The sequence below is a fragment of the Caretta caretta genome, chromosome 10 (genome assembly GCF_965140235.1).
Source record: "Caretta caretta isolate rCarCar2 chromosome 10, rCarCar1.hap1, whole genome shotgun sequence".
Classification (NCBI taxonomy): domain Eukaryota; kingdom Metazoa; phylum Chordata; order Testudines; family Cheloniidae; genus Caretta; species Caretta caretta.
The window spans coordinates 32,017,680-32,030,572 of record NC_134215.1 but is presented as its reverse complement, the minus strand read 5'-3'; the positions used below and the strand labels follow the sequence as shown (position 1 = coordinate 32,030,572).

The window sequence follows — 12,893 nt, the reverse complement described above, 5'->3', positions numbered from 1 at the left end:
CAACAAACCAGAATCCTTGCAACAATTTTCTCAACAGTCTGTTTGTAGGCATCCCAATCAGCTTTAGCAAAATTCCATCCTATTGCCTGGTTTGGAAGAAACACAGGAATGTTGATGCCTACATAGATCACTATAGGCCTATGTTGGCTGTTCAGAAATGCCAATAGTACTTCACATGATGCAATGAGAGTGTTACCACCCTTGGTCTTTAGACACAACTGTTAGGTCTGGATTGTACCCATGTTGCCAGTGGCTTGAATGGAATATTGATCATCGTTTTAGCACATAAATGAATTGTAAGTCTTTATGCAGACATCCAGTCCATGAGATCTTTGCCATCGGTTTCATTTGTTTTATAGCCCCACTTAGTGTGGTGACTATTAAAATCACCTGTATAGATGTATGGAATACTCTGGTTTTGGCCATCTTGTGCTAGGGGCTTTATAGACATTGGTAATGTGGAGCTCCCCTACTTTGATAGTTGTGGTAAATGTGATCTCCTCTTTGGTTGGTGGAATACCATTAAAATCTGTGATGGTGTCCTTGATGTATATTGCCAACCCACATTTTAGATGATAATTGCAAGTCATTAGGTTGTATCCATAGATACGGTAGTGCTTAGCCTGTTGGTCATTACTAACATGGGTCTCTTGCAACATGAGGATATCAATGAAAAAAGGGAAGGCTGCAGGCCCTGATCGTATTCCGCCAGAATTCCTCCACCATCTCGACCCTAAAGGACTTCAAAGGCTAGCAACATTGTAGTCTGCTACCTTAAGGATAGTACAGATCCCTGAAACATGGTGGGAGAAAATGTTAATTACCATTCCAAAGCCTGGAAAGCCCACCGATGAAGCAGGAAGCTATAGGCCAATTTCTCTACTATACATGACCTATAAACTTCTTGAATGTATCAGCCTCAAAAGAATATGCCCTTTTACTGAGCCAATTATCCCTGTCGAATAGACAGGCTTCCAGCCAAAACATAGTTGCTGTGATCAAGTTCTGCCAATCACAACTCACATTGAGGCTGGCTATCAAAAAAACCCTAAAGACTGGTGCCATATTTGTCAACCTTTCATCTGCGTATGGATTAAAGGCCTGATGCTAAAACTTGCTAAAATTATACCTTGCTACCAAACACTTCTGTGGATCATGCTGAGTAACTGATGCCTACGGGAGTACATGTGTAATAAGACCAGCTCACCCCGTATCATAAACAACGGGCTACCACAAGGCTCTGTACTTGCTCCAACCCTTTTTACTATTTACATAAGTGACATGCCTCCAAAATTTGGATATGCATATGATCTTGCGATGACAATCCAAGTATCAAACCTCCATGACACTGAGAAAGCAGTAACTGAGGACCTCCAAACTGTGGAACAGTACTCCTGGAAATAGAGGCTCATACCAAACCCTGGGAAAACAACAGTAAGCGCATTTCATCTTGATAATAGAAGTGCCAAAAACACACTGAAAGTAGCTTTCTGTGGTAAAAATGTGTAACATGATTACACTCCAACATATCTTGGAGTGAAACTCGACCACACCCTCACCTTCCATGATCATCTTGAGAAGGTAACTGCAAAAGGTAAAAACAAGAGCCAGCATAATCCAGAAACTAGCAAGTACAACCTGGGATGCATCTGCAATAGCACTTGTATATTCAGTAGTTGAATATTGTGCACTGGTATGGAGCAGATACAGCCACAGGTGACTTGTGGATACCCAGCTGAATACAGTGATGCGGTGCATCATGGGAACCCTTAAGTCAGCTCCAACCCCATGGCTATCTGTTCTAACATTGCTCCCCCACCGATATGCTGAATTGCTGCGACATTCCGCAAAGCTCAGCGAATCCAAGAAAACAGACATCTTCCTATCCAAGACCTTGACAACACCCCATTGCAATGTTTTAAGTCCTGCAAGTCTTTCTGGGAACATTCATTTAGTCTCATGCAATCAGGCTAAGGACAGAAGGAGGCTTGTAAAGCAGATTGGGCTAAACAAGACTTTAAAAATAAGCACCTTGTGCTGAATCCCACACAGAAGGTTCCTGGGTTTGACCTTCCATCGTCATCTTGGTCAACGCTGAACCGAATCCAAACCAATCAAGGTAGATGTGGACATCTAATGCACAAATGGAAAATCAAGGACTCCCCAGCATGGGAGTGTGGTCCCCCAAGACAGACCATCAAAAATATCACTAACTACTGCCCAATTTATAAATAAGGAGGCATTATTGCAATAAATTCTGCTACTCCTGATGTAGCCATTTGGCTCAATCAACTTCAGGTGAAATTGTAGTTGCTGCTCTACACCAGCCACACAAAAGAAGATGACAACTCCTCCAAATTCCACTGAAAGAACCAGGAGTCTGACACACAGCAAATGCCCCAGATTCAAAAGGCACTGTGTACTTCTTCAGGGCCTGCCTGAAGTAAAGAAACATGGTAGCATGGCACACTGTGTGTGAGCGTAGGCGACATTTCCAATCATCCTCTCACTCTGCACGGACATTCAGAAGTAGTATCTGCATAACCTGGAGAAAATGATCCCAGAATTTGAGTGCACGCAGCTTGGCATATTCCCTTATCGGACATCCCTCCAGTAGTGGTAGCATGTGCTGAGTCACAGCATCATCTCTGTAACAGCATGTTGTGGGGACTCAGTATATTCAGACTCAAACACCTTCTGAGCATCAGCCAACATTTGCCAGACAAATGCTGGAACTATAGGACTACCTCCTCCTTGCTCACACCACTGAACAAATTAATAAAGTTCCAGAGCACTCAGGGCCTCAAATACTAGAAGCAAGCCACGTAAAGCATGACTGAATTGCTTACCAGCAAGCATTTGAGCTGCAGTACAAGCTGCATATACATCGGAATCAACAAGAAGGTCTCGCAATGCTGTGTTTCCCCAAAATTTCCCAGTACATGCACTAAAGCAGCATGGGGTGTGAAAAGCACTCAGAAAAATCACAGTGATATCAAGTTCATTTGGGAGAGTCCATTTCACTTGCTGAGCAACAGCATTCAGCTGCTGATACATGGTCTGAATGACAGGTTTCAGAGGAACAGCCGTGTTAGTCTGTATTCGCAAAAAGAAAAGGAGTACTTGTGGCACCTTAGAGACTAACCTATTTATTTGAGCATGAGCTTTCGTGAGCTACAGCTCACTTCATCAGATGTTTACCGTGGAAACTGCAGCAGACTTTATATACACACAGAGAATATGAAACAATACCTCCTCCCACCCCACTGTCCTGCTGGTAATAGCTTATCTAAAGTGATCAACAGGTGGGCCATTTCCAGCACAAATCCAGGTTTTCTCACCCTCCACCCCCCACACAAATTCACTCTCCTGCTGGTGCTAGCCCATCCAAAGTGACAACTCTTTACATAATCAAGTCGGGCTATTTCCTGCATAGATCAAGGTTTTCTCACATCCCCCCCACCCCCATACACACACAAACTCACTCTCCTGCTGGTAATAGCTCATCTAAACTGACCACTCTCCAAGTTTAAATCCAAGTTAAACCAGAACATCTGGGGGGGGGGGGGGTAGGAAAAAACAAGAAGAAACAGGCTACCTTGCATAATGACTTAGCCACTCCCAGTCTCTATTTAAGCCTAAATTAATAGTATCCAATTTGCAAATGAATTCCAATTCAGCAGTTTCTCGCTGGAGTCTGGATTTGAAGTTTTTTTGTTTTAAGATAGCGACCTTCATGTCTGTGATTGCGTGACCAGAGAGATTGAAGTGTTCTCCGACTGGTTTATGAATGTTATGATTCTTGACATCTGATTTGTGTCCATTTATTCTTTTACGTAGAGACTGTCCAGTTTGACCAATGTACATGGCAGAGGGGCATTGCTGGCACATGATGGCATATATCACATTGGTGGATGTGCAGGTGAACGAGCCTCTGATAGTGTGGCTGATGTTATTAGGCCCTGTGATGGTGTCCCCTGAATAGATATGTGGGCACAATTGGCAACGGGCTTTGTTGCAAGGATAAGTTCCTGGGTTAGTGGTTCTGTTGTGTGGTATGTGGTTGTTGGTGAGTATTTGCTTCAGGTTGCGGGGCTGTCTGTAGGCAAGGACTGGCCTGTCTCCCAAGACTTGTGAGAGTGTTGGGTCATCCTTTAGGATAGGTTGTAGATCCTTAATAATGCGTTGGAGGGGTTTTAGTTGGGGGCTGAAGGTGGCCGCTAGTGGCGTTCTGTTATTTTCTTTGTTAGGCCTGTCATTTCCTTACATTTCAGCATTGTAGGATAGACTGTGGCCATGTCAGCTGGTTTGGCCTCCACAATAGGTATATATGAAACTACTGAGTAGGTGCTGCTCTTTGTTACAAGCTTGTGGTTGAAACCAGGCCAAAATGGAACTACCTCTTCGTCTATCAATCAGCCAAAGGAGAAACTCCTGCACCAACTGGAGCACAAAAGTAGCTGACCTCTGAACTACAATCACCTGGCTTTGGATCACATTCCCAGGCTTTCACTTTGGCTATTTCAGACCGAAAGATTGAAGCAGCATTATACAAAATCACTTGTTCACTGGAAAGCTGTTGATCAGGCTCATTCACCAGAAGAACATCCATAAAACATTTGGATGACTTAATTTCCTGTTTCAGATTACTAGCAGCTTGGATAGCATCAGCTAATGTTACTGCGGTGCACAGAACAATGGTAGACTTGCCTTGTCCATGCTGTACATGAAATGAAGTGCAGAACCATCATGTTTTTTCTAATCTTGCCTGTAATTTGCTACTGGAACAGTTTACAGTTTCGACATCCGAGGAAAGTAGGGCTCTATATCTTTGTAGCAGCTTGGACAGGAAAAGAGACTTCTTGTTAGACAATATTATGTACATCTCTTCAATCAGCTGATAAAATAAGGTGACTGTATTGTTGCAGTGTAACTGGATAGTTTTGCTTTAAGATTCACTTTACTCAAGTAAGAAGAAAGGCATATTCAGTGACAAACTGCATCCTTAGCAATCAAGTCTTCCACAGATATTTTTTGCAACATGTCACTATCTCTGCTTTGAAGTGCTGCCTCCCTTAGAATGGTTGCTCTCTTGTATGCTTCTATTTTATGAAGTTTCTTATCTTTTTCGTGTGGTGTTCTCAAGCAAACAATGCAACCGGACCTGTCGCTGGAAGATGGGCTTGCTCCGATGGTTATAGACGCAGATGAACATGACGCTTTATCATCAGCTTCAGTGTCTATTTTCTTTCCTGGGTTCAATACAACTCCGCTGGTGTGCCAAAATTGACTCGTGTCTCCATTTCTGAAAGCAACCCCTGTGATAGAGTATTGGCAGCAAATCCTCTACACTAGAAAACTCATGCAGAGGCCGCCAACACAATTACTCTCTCCTGGAGTCAGCTGCCAGCGTCACAGAATTGTGTTTGGCACTGGTGGCTTTTGACAGTTTTGCATTCTTTTGACTTTCTTGAAACACAAAACATTTTTCAAAGTTTGCGGAAAGCCTTTTTCTCTTTAATGTAAACTTTAAGGGGCTTGTATCCTCCGTGTCTTTATACAGTTAACTTCCCTGTAGAGGTAAAATTCCCAAAGCATATTGTTTGCATTCCCATCCCCACTACTACTACTTGTCATTTTGTACAAGTACACAAACTTGTGCTAAATTAAATCAAAATTGCCATTTTTGTTCCGTGAGCACTTTGATTGAAGCAGAGTATGAAGCTGTGTATTGTCATCTCTAACACTAATACTGACCTGTGCATAAGCGCCACTGAATTAAAAAGCTAGTTTCTCCAATAGCTAGAACAACAGCTAGTACTGCATCCGTGGGCAATTACAAATTAAAACCTTCTACCAGGCAGACTAAATGTTATATTGTATGCACAAAAGCTTACAAATGGAGAAGCATTACTTTAGGAATTCATGTATATCATATCTACCCACTATGCAATATAAACTATGGGCATGCAATCTACTGCTACTGATACACAACCTTCAGCGAGAGACTGATCCGGTCAGCAAATTTCAGCTGAAAATATAGAAAACTATTATAATCACTTGTGATATACTTTGATAATTAAGCATATGCAATGTGAAAACATTTCATGTCAGCATGTTGGAAAATATTGATATTTTCTCTTTTTTCCACATGCTAAACAGCTTCATCATTTCTGGGGGAAAAAAAATTGGCCATGCAACACCAATAAAAAATCTTTTAATGTACTGTCATTTGGTAGCTTTGACCAATAAACACCACATTACGGTGTTGTAATTAACAGTAAAAGCTGTAGACAGTCATGTTGCAGTGTTTCTGAAACTGCAAACATTACACGCATTTTGGGTACCACTGCTTCACCTCATCTACAGGCTTACAGAACCACCTGACAGCTCCCCATCTTACCTCATCTAAATGTACTTAATAATAAATTATGTCTGTGTACAGAGGGTGGGTACATTAAACTCCAAAAATATGGTCCTTTTTGGAGAACTGCCACATGCCAACCAGTCATGGTTCCCAGAGACTGCTCTCACCCCCAGTGCACCAGAGCAAGAGGTGAAACTAACCTGCTTGGAGCATTAGGAAGGTTTCTAGTCAGGTGCTGCTAGTTATACAGCATGCACTGCAGTGCATGTATTACATGCTCATTGAAGGCTCACAAGTCGCTGCCCAAGTCATTCATCAACATATCAGGGTGAAACTCCCCAGGAGGGGAACAGGAGGTGGATCTGACCTCCCAACACAGGCTGTTCACTCTAGCATATTGTTTTGCCAGGTCACAGGCATGGAGAAATACATTTTAGTTCCCATCACCCAACAGAGAGGCTGTGACTTCCCAAGGTCCTAGCAGAGCAGGGACTTGAACCAAAATGTCTCAAGTCCCAGGCCAATGTCTTAACTACTGGATCATCCTTCCTCCCTTGCTAATGTGAGCAGCCCCCTGCTTCTCTCAGCTGTTTGGGAGGCTCTGCAACCTGGGGTTTTCAGTGATGGCTGGGCTAGGGCAGTTGTGAAAGCTCAGGTTCTTTCCCACTGCCTCCCCACAGGCTGGGCTTTTCTGCTCTGCTGTGACTAAGAGACACTGACTAAATAACAGTTCCTGGCCCCCCAGTCAGGGCACTTTTCTCCCCCGCAGATCCAGAGCCAGCTGGCAGGACATGCTAGATACAGAAGGGCAGATCTGTAAAATTCTTTGTGAAACTGAAAGACGAAAAGCAATGCATAGGGAGGTTCTCCCGCAGCTCTCTAGCTCCCCACCAACTCCCGGCCTCCCCAGGCCTGCCCCTGCAGCTCTGATAGCACCTATACTCCCCCGGCGGCTCACGACCAGTGTATGTGCATGCATGGCAGGGCAATTATAGAGAGAAGATGCCAACATAAAGGCAACAGCTTACATGGGAGAACACTGTACCTCGTTCAGCAGCAGGTTCACCACCAGGGTGCCTCCACTGTCCATGCCAGTATTCAAGTTGAAGAGGAGAAGCGTGGGGAATTCAGAGTGGACAGGAATGCTGGGCCCATTTATGACTCTGAACCTCACAGAGGCAACATCCAGGTCCTCACGGATGACGGGCTGATTCTGGAGGCAGAAGGTCCCTGGGTCGGATGCATTGTTTGCAGCACCCACTGCGGGTAGAGTGGTGTTCCCCAACATTCCCGGGGTGCTGGCATTGGGACCCCCGCCGAGGGCTGGAGTGCTCTGGCTCTGATTCAGGCTGTTGTAGAAGTTAAGGAATGAATTGGTGCTCCCCGGCTTGCAAGCTGCAGAGCAATGAGGAAAGGTTAGCGTGGCCAAGACCAGCAGGGGCACACCGCTCATTGGAACTGGAGGACTTTGCTTAGGGGGATGCAAGGCCTTCAGCTCATAGGACTGCGAAGCAAAACAGTTTGATCCTGAGGCCAGGGCTGGAAACCAGGCCTCACCCCTCTAGGTGGCTGAGACTTGTAGGGGTGCACACACTAAGTGGGTGGGATGCCTAGACTCCCCCTCTTCACATGGCCAGGGAGCAATTCCAGTTATTTGAGTGACAGGGACAGGACCTGGTCACTATTACAGCAGTTTTAGACACACAAGCCCTGGCAGTGTCCATGCACAGGCAAGGCACCTAGGGTAGGGAGTCGCTGACACCTCTCATTGTCTGCTAACATCACCTGGGTACAGGGGGCATGGGGCACCCACACTAACTGCTGCCACACGAGAATGGGGCACTAGCTCTGGTCGTCTCATAACTGCTCCATGTACATAAAGTACCAGAGCTTCCCCTGGGCCTGGTTATGCTGCTGCACTGGGCGGGGGTGAGGGATGGGAGTTAAATCTGCCTTGAGCCCGGTTACAGAACCAGGAATAAACCGTGAAGTGCGGGGGCACAATCTGAACTGTGACACTCAGTGCTCCACTTGCTTTGGCAGTAGGTCACCACAAACAGGCACTCTCAAAAAAAACCAAACAAAAAAAAAACAGTTTTTCCACTGAATGCATCTGATGAAGTGAGCTGTAGCTCACTAAAGCTTATGCTCAAATAAATGTGTTAGTCTCTAAGGTGCCACAAGTCCTCCTTTTCTTTTTGCAAATACAGACTAACACGGCTGCTACTCTGAAACCAGGTACTCACAGGAGCCAAAGTGCCCCATTACTGAGCTCAGCTCCTTCCCTGACCCCCACCCCACAAGCTCTGTTTTCTGCAGCAGCTAGACACACTGCTTCCCTACGAGCACCCACGGTTATGCTCTTTTGCCTCGAGAGCCCACCAGAAGGCAGAGCCCCCAGAGCCCTCTTATTGGTTGGGAGAAGAAAGTTTCTAAAAGCTAATTTGTTAAGAATTTTCCAAGGATCAGATAAACTCCCCAAAGTGAAACCCAGCTCTGAGAGCCAAACGAGTCTTGGGCACCCAATACGCCACTGGCCTGCCCCACATCGCTCAGAGACCAGGCTCACTGCAGAGCCTCCAAACAGCCAGCAGATGGTTACTGCCTCAGTACTGGATGGGAGAGGCTGCCTCTCTCACTGCAGTGCCCTGAGCTAGCCTCTGCTGCCCCAATGGCCTTTTAAGAAGTCTGTGGCTTAGAAACCCTGGGCTCTTTTGAATTCCCAACACAGGCCTGCTCCGCCCAACAGAATCAGCTGTAAGCAGGCAGCAGAGAGGCCTTGCAGCCAGTGGTCCATCATTTAACAAGCAGCAGCACACACAAGGCACAACTGGATCCCAGCCTCCTGGAAAGCTTGACTGGCCTAGCCATGCCAGGCAGCAGGGATATGGGGGACAGCGACCCACACGACTACGTCCAGTCACACGGTATAGGCTGCCCCCTCAAGACATGGGGCTTGTCCCACCTCGTTTCCTCCCCCACATCCCAATTTACCCCCCTAGGAAGGGCACAGGAGCAAGCCAGCCTGTACTGGTGAAAGCGCAGTGGAGACAGGGCAGACTGATGTGCACACTGGCCCTTCCCCACATGGCTGGCAGCATCCAAGAGCACACCTGTGAAGGAGGCAATCATCTCAAAGGAGACGCTGGCGTTGTCGGTGCCCAGATTCTCTGCCATGATCTGCAGCCACTTCTCCCACGGGGGCGAATGGAGGACCAGGCTGCAATCCACTGTCTCTTTGCAGCGGAGGATTTTCTGGAAGGACTGCGGCAGCATGATGGAGCCCAGCACGACCCGTATGGCACATGCCTTTGTGCTGTTCACCACACAGCTCCGCAGTGTGAACTGCATTGTGGCAGTGTACTCGGGGATGAAGACCCTGCAGGAATGGGAGCCATCAACACCTCAACGCCTGCCTGAACACAAGCCACCCTGGGGCACTAAGGGCGGAGAAGGTCCGTAGCCCTAAAAAGTGAAACCCTCCCAGGGTGAGTCAAGAGGGGCTTTGGAGCCCAGCACAAGGTCACTCTGGTTTGTATTGCTACAGTCCTGTCCAGGATAGTGCATTGTAATGTGTAACTGTCTCTCTAAAAACACCAGGAAGGAGTTTGTCTTTCCCCTCCTTGAGGGAGTGGGGCCCCATTTAGTACAAACCCCCACCTCCAGCCCCCCGACAGACCCTTTGGTTCCAGGGGAACTATCACAGCTCTAGCTCGCTCCGAGATGCAAGGCAGTCAAGGGCCCTCCGTGAGATTCGTGCGCGGCTCTACTAGGCCAGCACCTATGGGAGAATAAAAGCCCCGCCCGCAGCGCCACGCAATCTCTACTGTCACGCTCACTTACTTGACGTGCAGTGGTCTAGCAGGCGAGGCAATGGTTTGCTGCAGGGGAGTGTCTGGTTCCAGGACAGGGATATCAACAAGTCTCAGCACAAACATGTCCGGCTGGAATATATAGGCGCATGGAGTGGAGAAACCCTGCAGGGAGAGCAGGAAGGCAGCTTAGCATCAGCCACCAGGGAACACCCATCCAAAAACTGCTTTGTTGGGCGAAAGATCAGCCAGTGAAGAGCCCAGCTATAAGCAAGGGACCAGCACCCACTGCCAGTCCTTCCTGACTCCCAACCCGTGCTCTCCTTCCCCAGCCATTGCCTGCACGCACAGCGACACCTGAGCCCAGGGGTTCTCAAACTGGGGGTTGGGACCCCTCAGGGGGTGGCAAGATTCCTACGTGGGGGGTCACAAGCTGTCAGCCTCCATCCCAAACCCTGCTTTGCCTCCAGCATTTATAATGGTGTTAAATATATAAAAAACTATTTTTAATTTATAAGGGGGGGGTCGCACTCAGAGGCTTGCTGTGTGAAAGGGGTCACCAGTACAAAAGTTTGAGAACCACTGCTCTAGCCCAAGCAGTGGCAGTACAGCTGGTCTGTCTGAAGGTGCATCTCACTGTGCTCCATTACTCAGTGCTACACACCCACCTGCCCCCAGCACGTGCCCCATTCTCCTCTGAAAACCCACTTCTCCCGCACCACAACCATGCCCCAATGCCTCCAGTCACCTCTCTGCAGTACTTCTGCCTGCTAACCGTGGGGCACTGCACATGGGGTCTGCATGTGGGTCCCTCGCCTGAGCAGCAGGTGTCCCACACAGCAGAGCACTCCATTCAGGCTGACCCAGGTAAGCAGGGATCCTTGGCTCTAACGAATACCAAGGATTACTGCTCCTGGAATTGCCCCACATTCGACCCGTTCTCATTCCAGTGGACGCAGCCCCAGAGCCACATGCTGCCCCACAGGCCCAGCCTGTGTCAGAGCAGCACGCCCACCCAGCAGGCCAATCCGACACACACCCAGCTCCTGCTGGAGCCTTTGGGGCAGAAAAGAGTGTCGGGAGCAGATACTGGGTAGCGTATCACACAGTATCTTCGCTTTCCTCAGTGGAGTTCCTGTGACATGGGGAGCAAGTGGGGGGTTTCAGCGAGAGAGGACTAAAAGGCAGAAAGGAAGTGAAAAGGTGGAAGAGGTGAGGTGCCAAGTGGATCACGGGATGCCAGGGAGGTGGCATGGTATGGGGAGACAGCACAACAGGCACGGAGTCCCCAACACCCTTTTCAACAAGAGAATCTGACTCAGTCCAGAGACAGTGAGGAGCAAGCATCTCCCAGCAGGGGGCAAACTCAGTGTGGGCCACTGGTTCTCCAGACACAGGCAGCCTCCCCCTTCCAGCCTGACTCCATCAAGCAGCAGAGCCCATTAGGTGAGGAGGATAAGGGAAGATTGAAAAAATTGGGTTTGTTTAGTCTGGAGAAGAGAAGACTGAGAGGGGACATGATAACAGTTTTCAAGTATATAAAAGGTTGTTACAAGGAGGAGAGAGAAAAATTGTTCTTCTTAACCTCCGAGGATAGGACAAGAAGCAATGGGCTTAAATTGCAGCAAGGGCGGTTTAGGTTGGACATTAGGAAAAACATCCTAACTGTCTGAGTGATTAAGCACTGGAATAAATTGCTGAGGGAGGTTGTGGAATCTTCTTCATTGGGGATTTTTAAGAGCAGGTTGGACAAACACCTGTCAGGGACAGTCTAGATAATACTTAGTCCTGCCTTGAGTGCAGGGAACTGGAATAGAGGACCTCTTGAGGTCCCTTCCAGTTCTATGATAATTCTATGATTCCATTATGCCCTATGGGGAGCCTACAGGAGGAGGCAGAGTGAGCTCCCGGTAGGCATGCCAGAGCGGATTGGAATCTGGATTCCTCCAGCAGCCAGTCTGTACTCGTGGAACCTCTGTGCCTAGCACATGCCATAAGAACGCCCCGAACGGCTCAGAACCGTAACCAGCCAACATGGGCCTGCAGATACCCTGGCCTCTCCTACCGTTACACAGAGCAGCCCTGATGCCACCTGCCCCCAGCCCCTCAGGGTACCTCTCCCTGGTGGAAGGCTCTACCCAGATGCCTCCCTAGGGCAGTGTCTCTGGACCCGACTGTCTCAGGGTAGAGCCAGGAGAATGGTGGAATTTATCAAGTCAGTCTTTGGACAATAGGCTTAATCATGTGGCATTGGCTACATTTTTCAAGCCCCTCCCCAATGAATGTCCCCTTGGTATCTGGAGCCAGACTGGCTCCAGCAAAAACTGTCTATCCCTCCTGGGGGAGTCAGATACCAAAGCCAGAATGGACCACTGTGATCATCTAATCCAAGGGTTCTCCCGCTTCTCACAACAAAAGTTATTATACAACCCCAGGAAGGGGGGCCCGAAGCCTGAGGCCACCCAAGCCCTGCTGCCCTAGGTGTCGGGGGGGGGGGGGGCAAAGCCTGAGCCCCAACACCCCAGGTATGGGGGTCAAAGCAGAAGCCCAAGGGCTTCAGCCCCAGGTAGGAGGCCTGTAACCTGAGTCCTGCCGCCCAGGGCTGAAGCCCTCAGGCTTTGGCCTCAGCCCTGGGGCCCACCAAGTCTAAGCCAGCCCTGGCGACCCCATTAAAATGGGGTCACGAACCACAGTTTGAGAACTGCCGACTAGTC

General features: G+C 48.2%; 1 protein-coding gene across 2 annotated transcripts in view; it reads right to left on the bottom strand.

Annotated features, from left to right (window-relative positions):
* PGAP6 (post-GPI attachment to proteins 6) overlaps positions 1 to 12,893 on the bottom strand; it is a 47,043-nt gene that overhangs the window by 12,856 nt on the left and 21,294 nt on the right. For both annotated transcript variants that reach the window (XM_048865937.2, XM_048865938.2), the window contains exons 4-6: positions 10,211 to 10,344; positions 9,481 to 9,746; positions 7,413 to 7,762 (exon numbers count right to left, since the gene is read on the bottom strand). In XM_048865937.2, the coding sequence (XP_048721894.2) occupies positions 7,413 to 7,762; positions 9,481 to 9,746; positions 10,211 to 10,344 (750 nt within the window). The remainder of the gene's footprint in view (positions 1 to 7,412; positions 7,763 to 9,480; positions 9,747 to 10,210; positions 10,345 to 12,893) is intronic.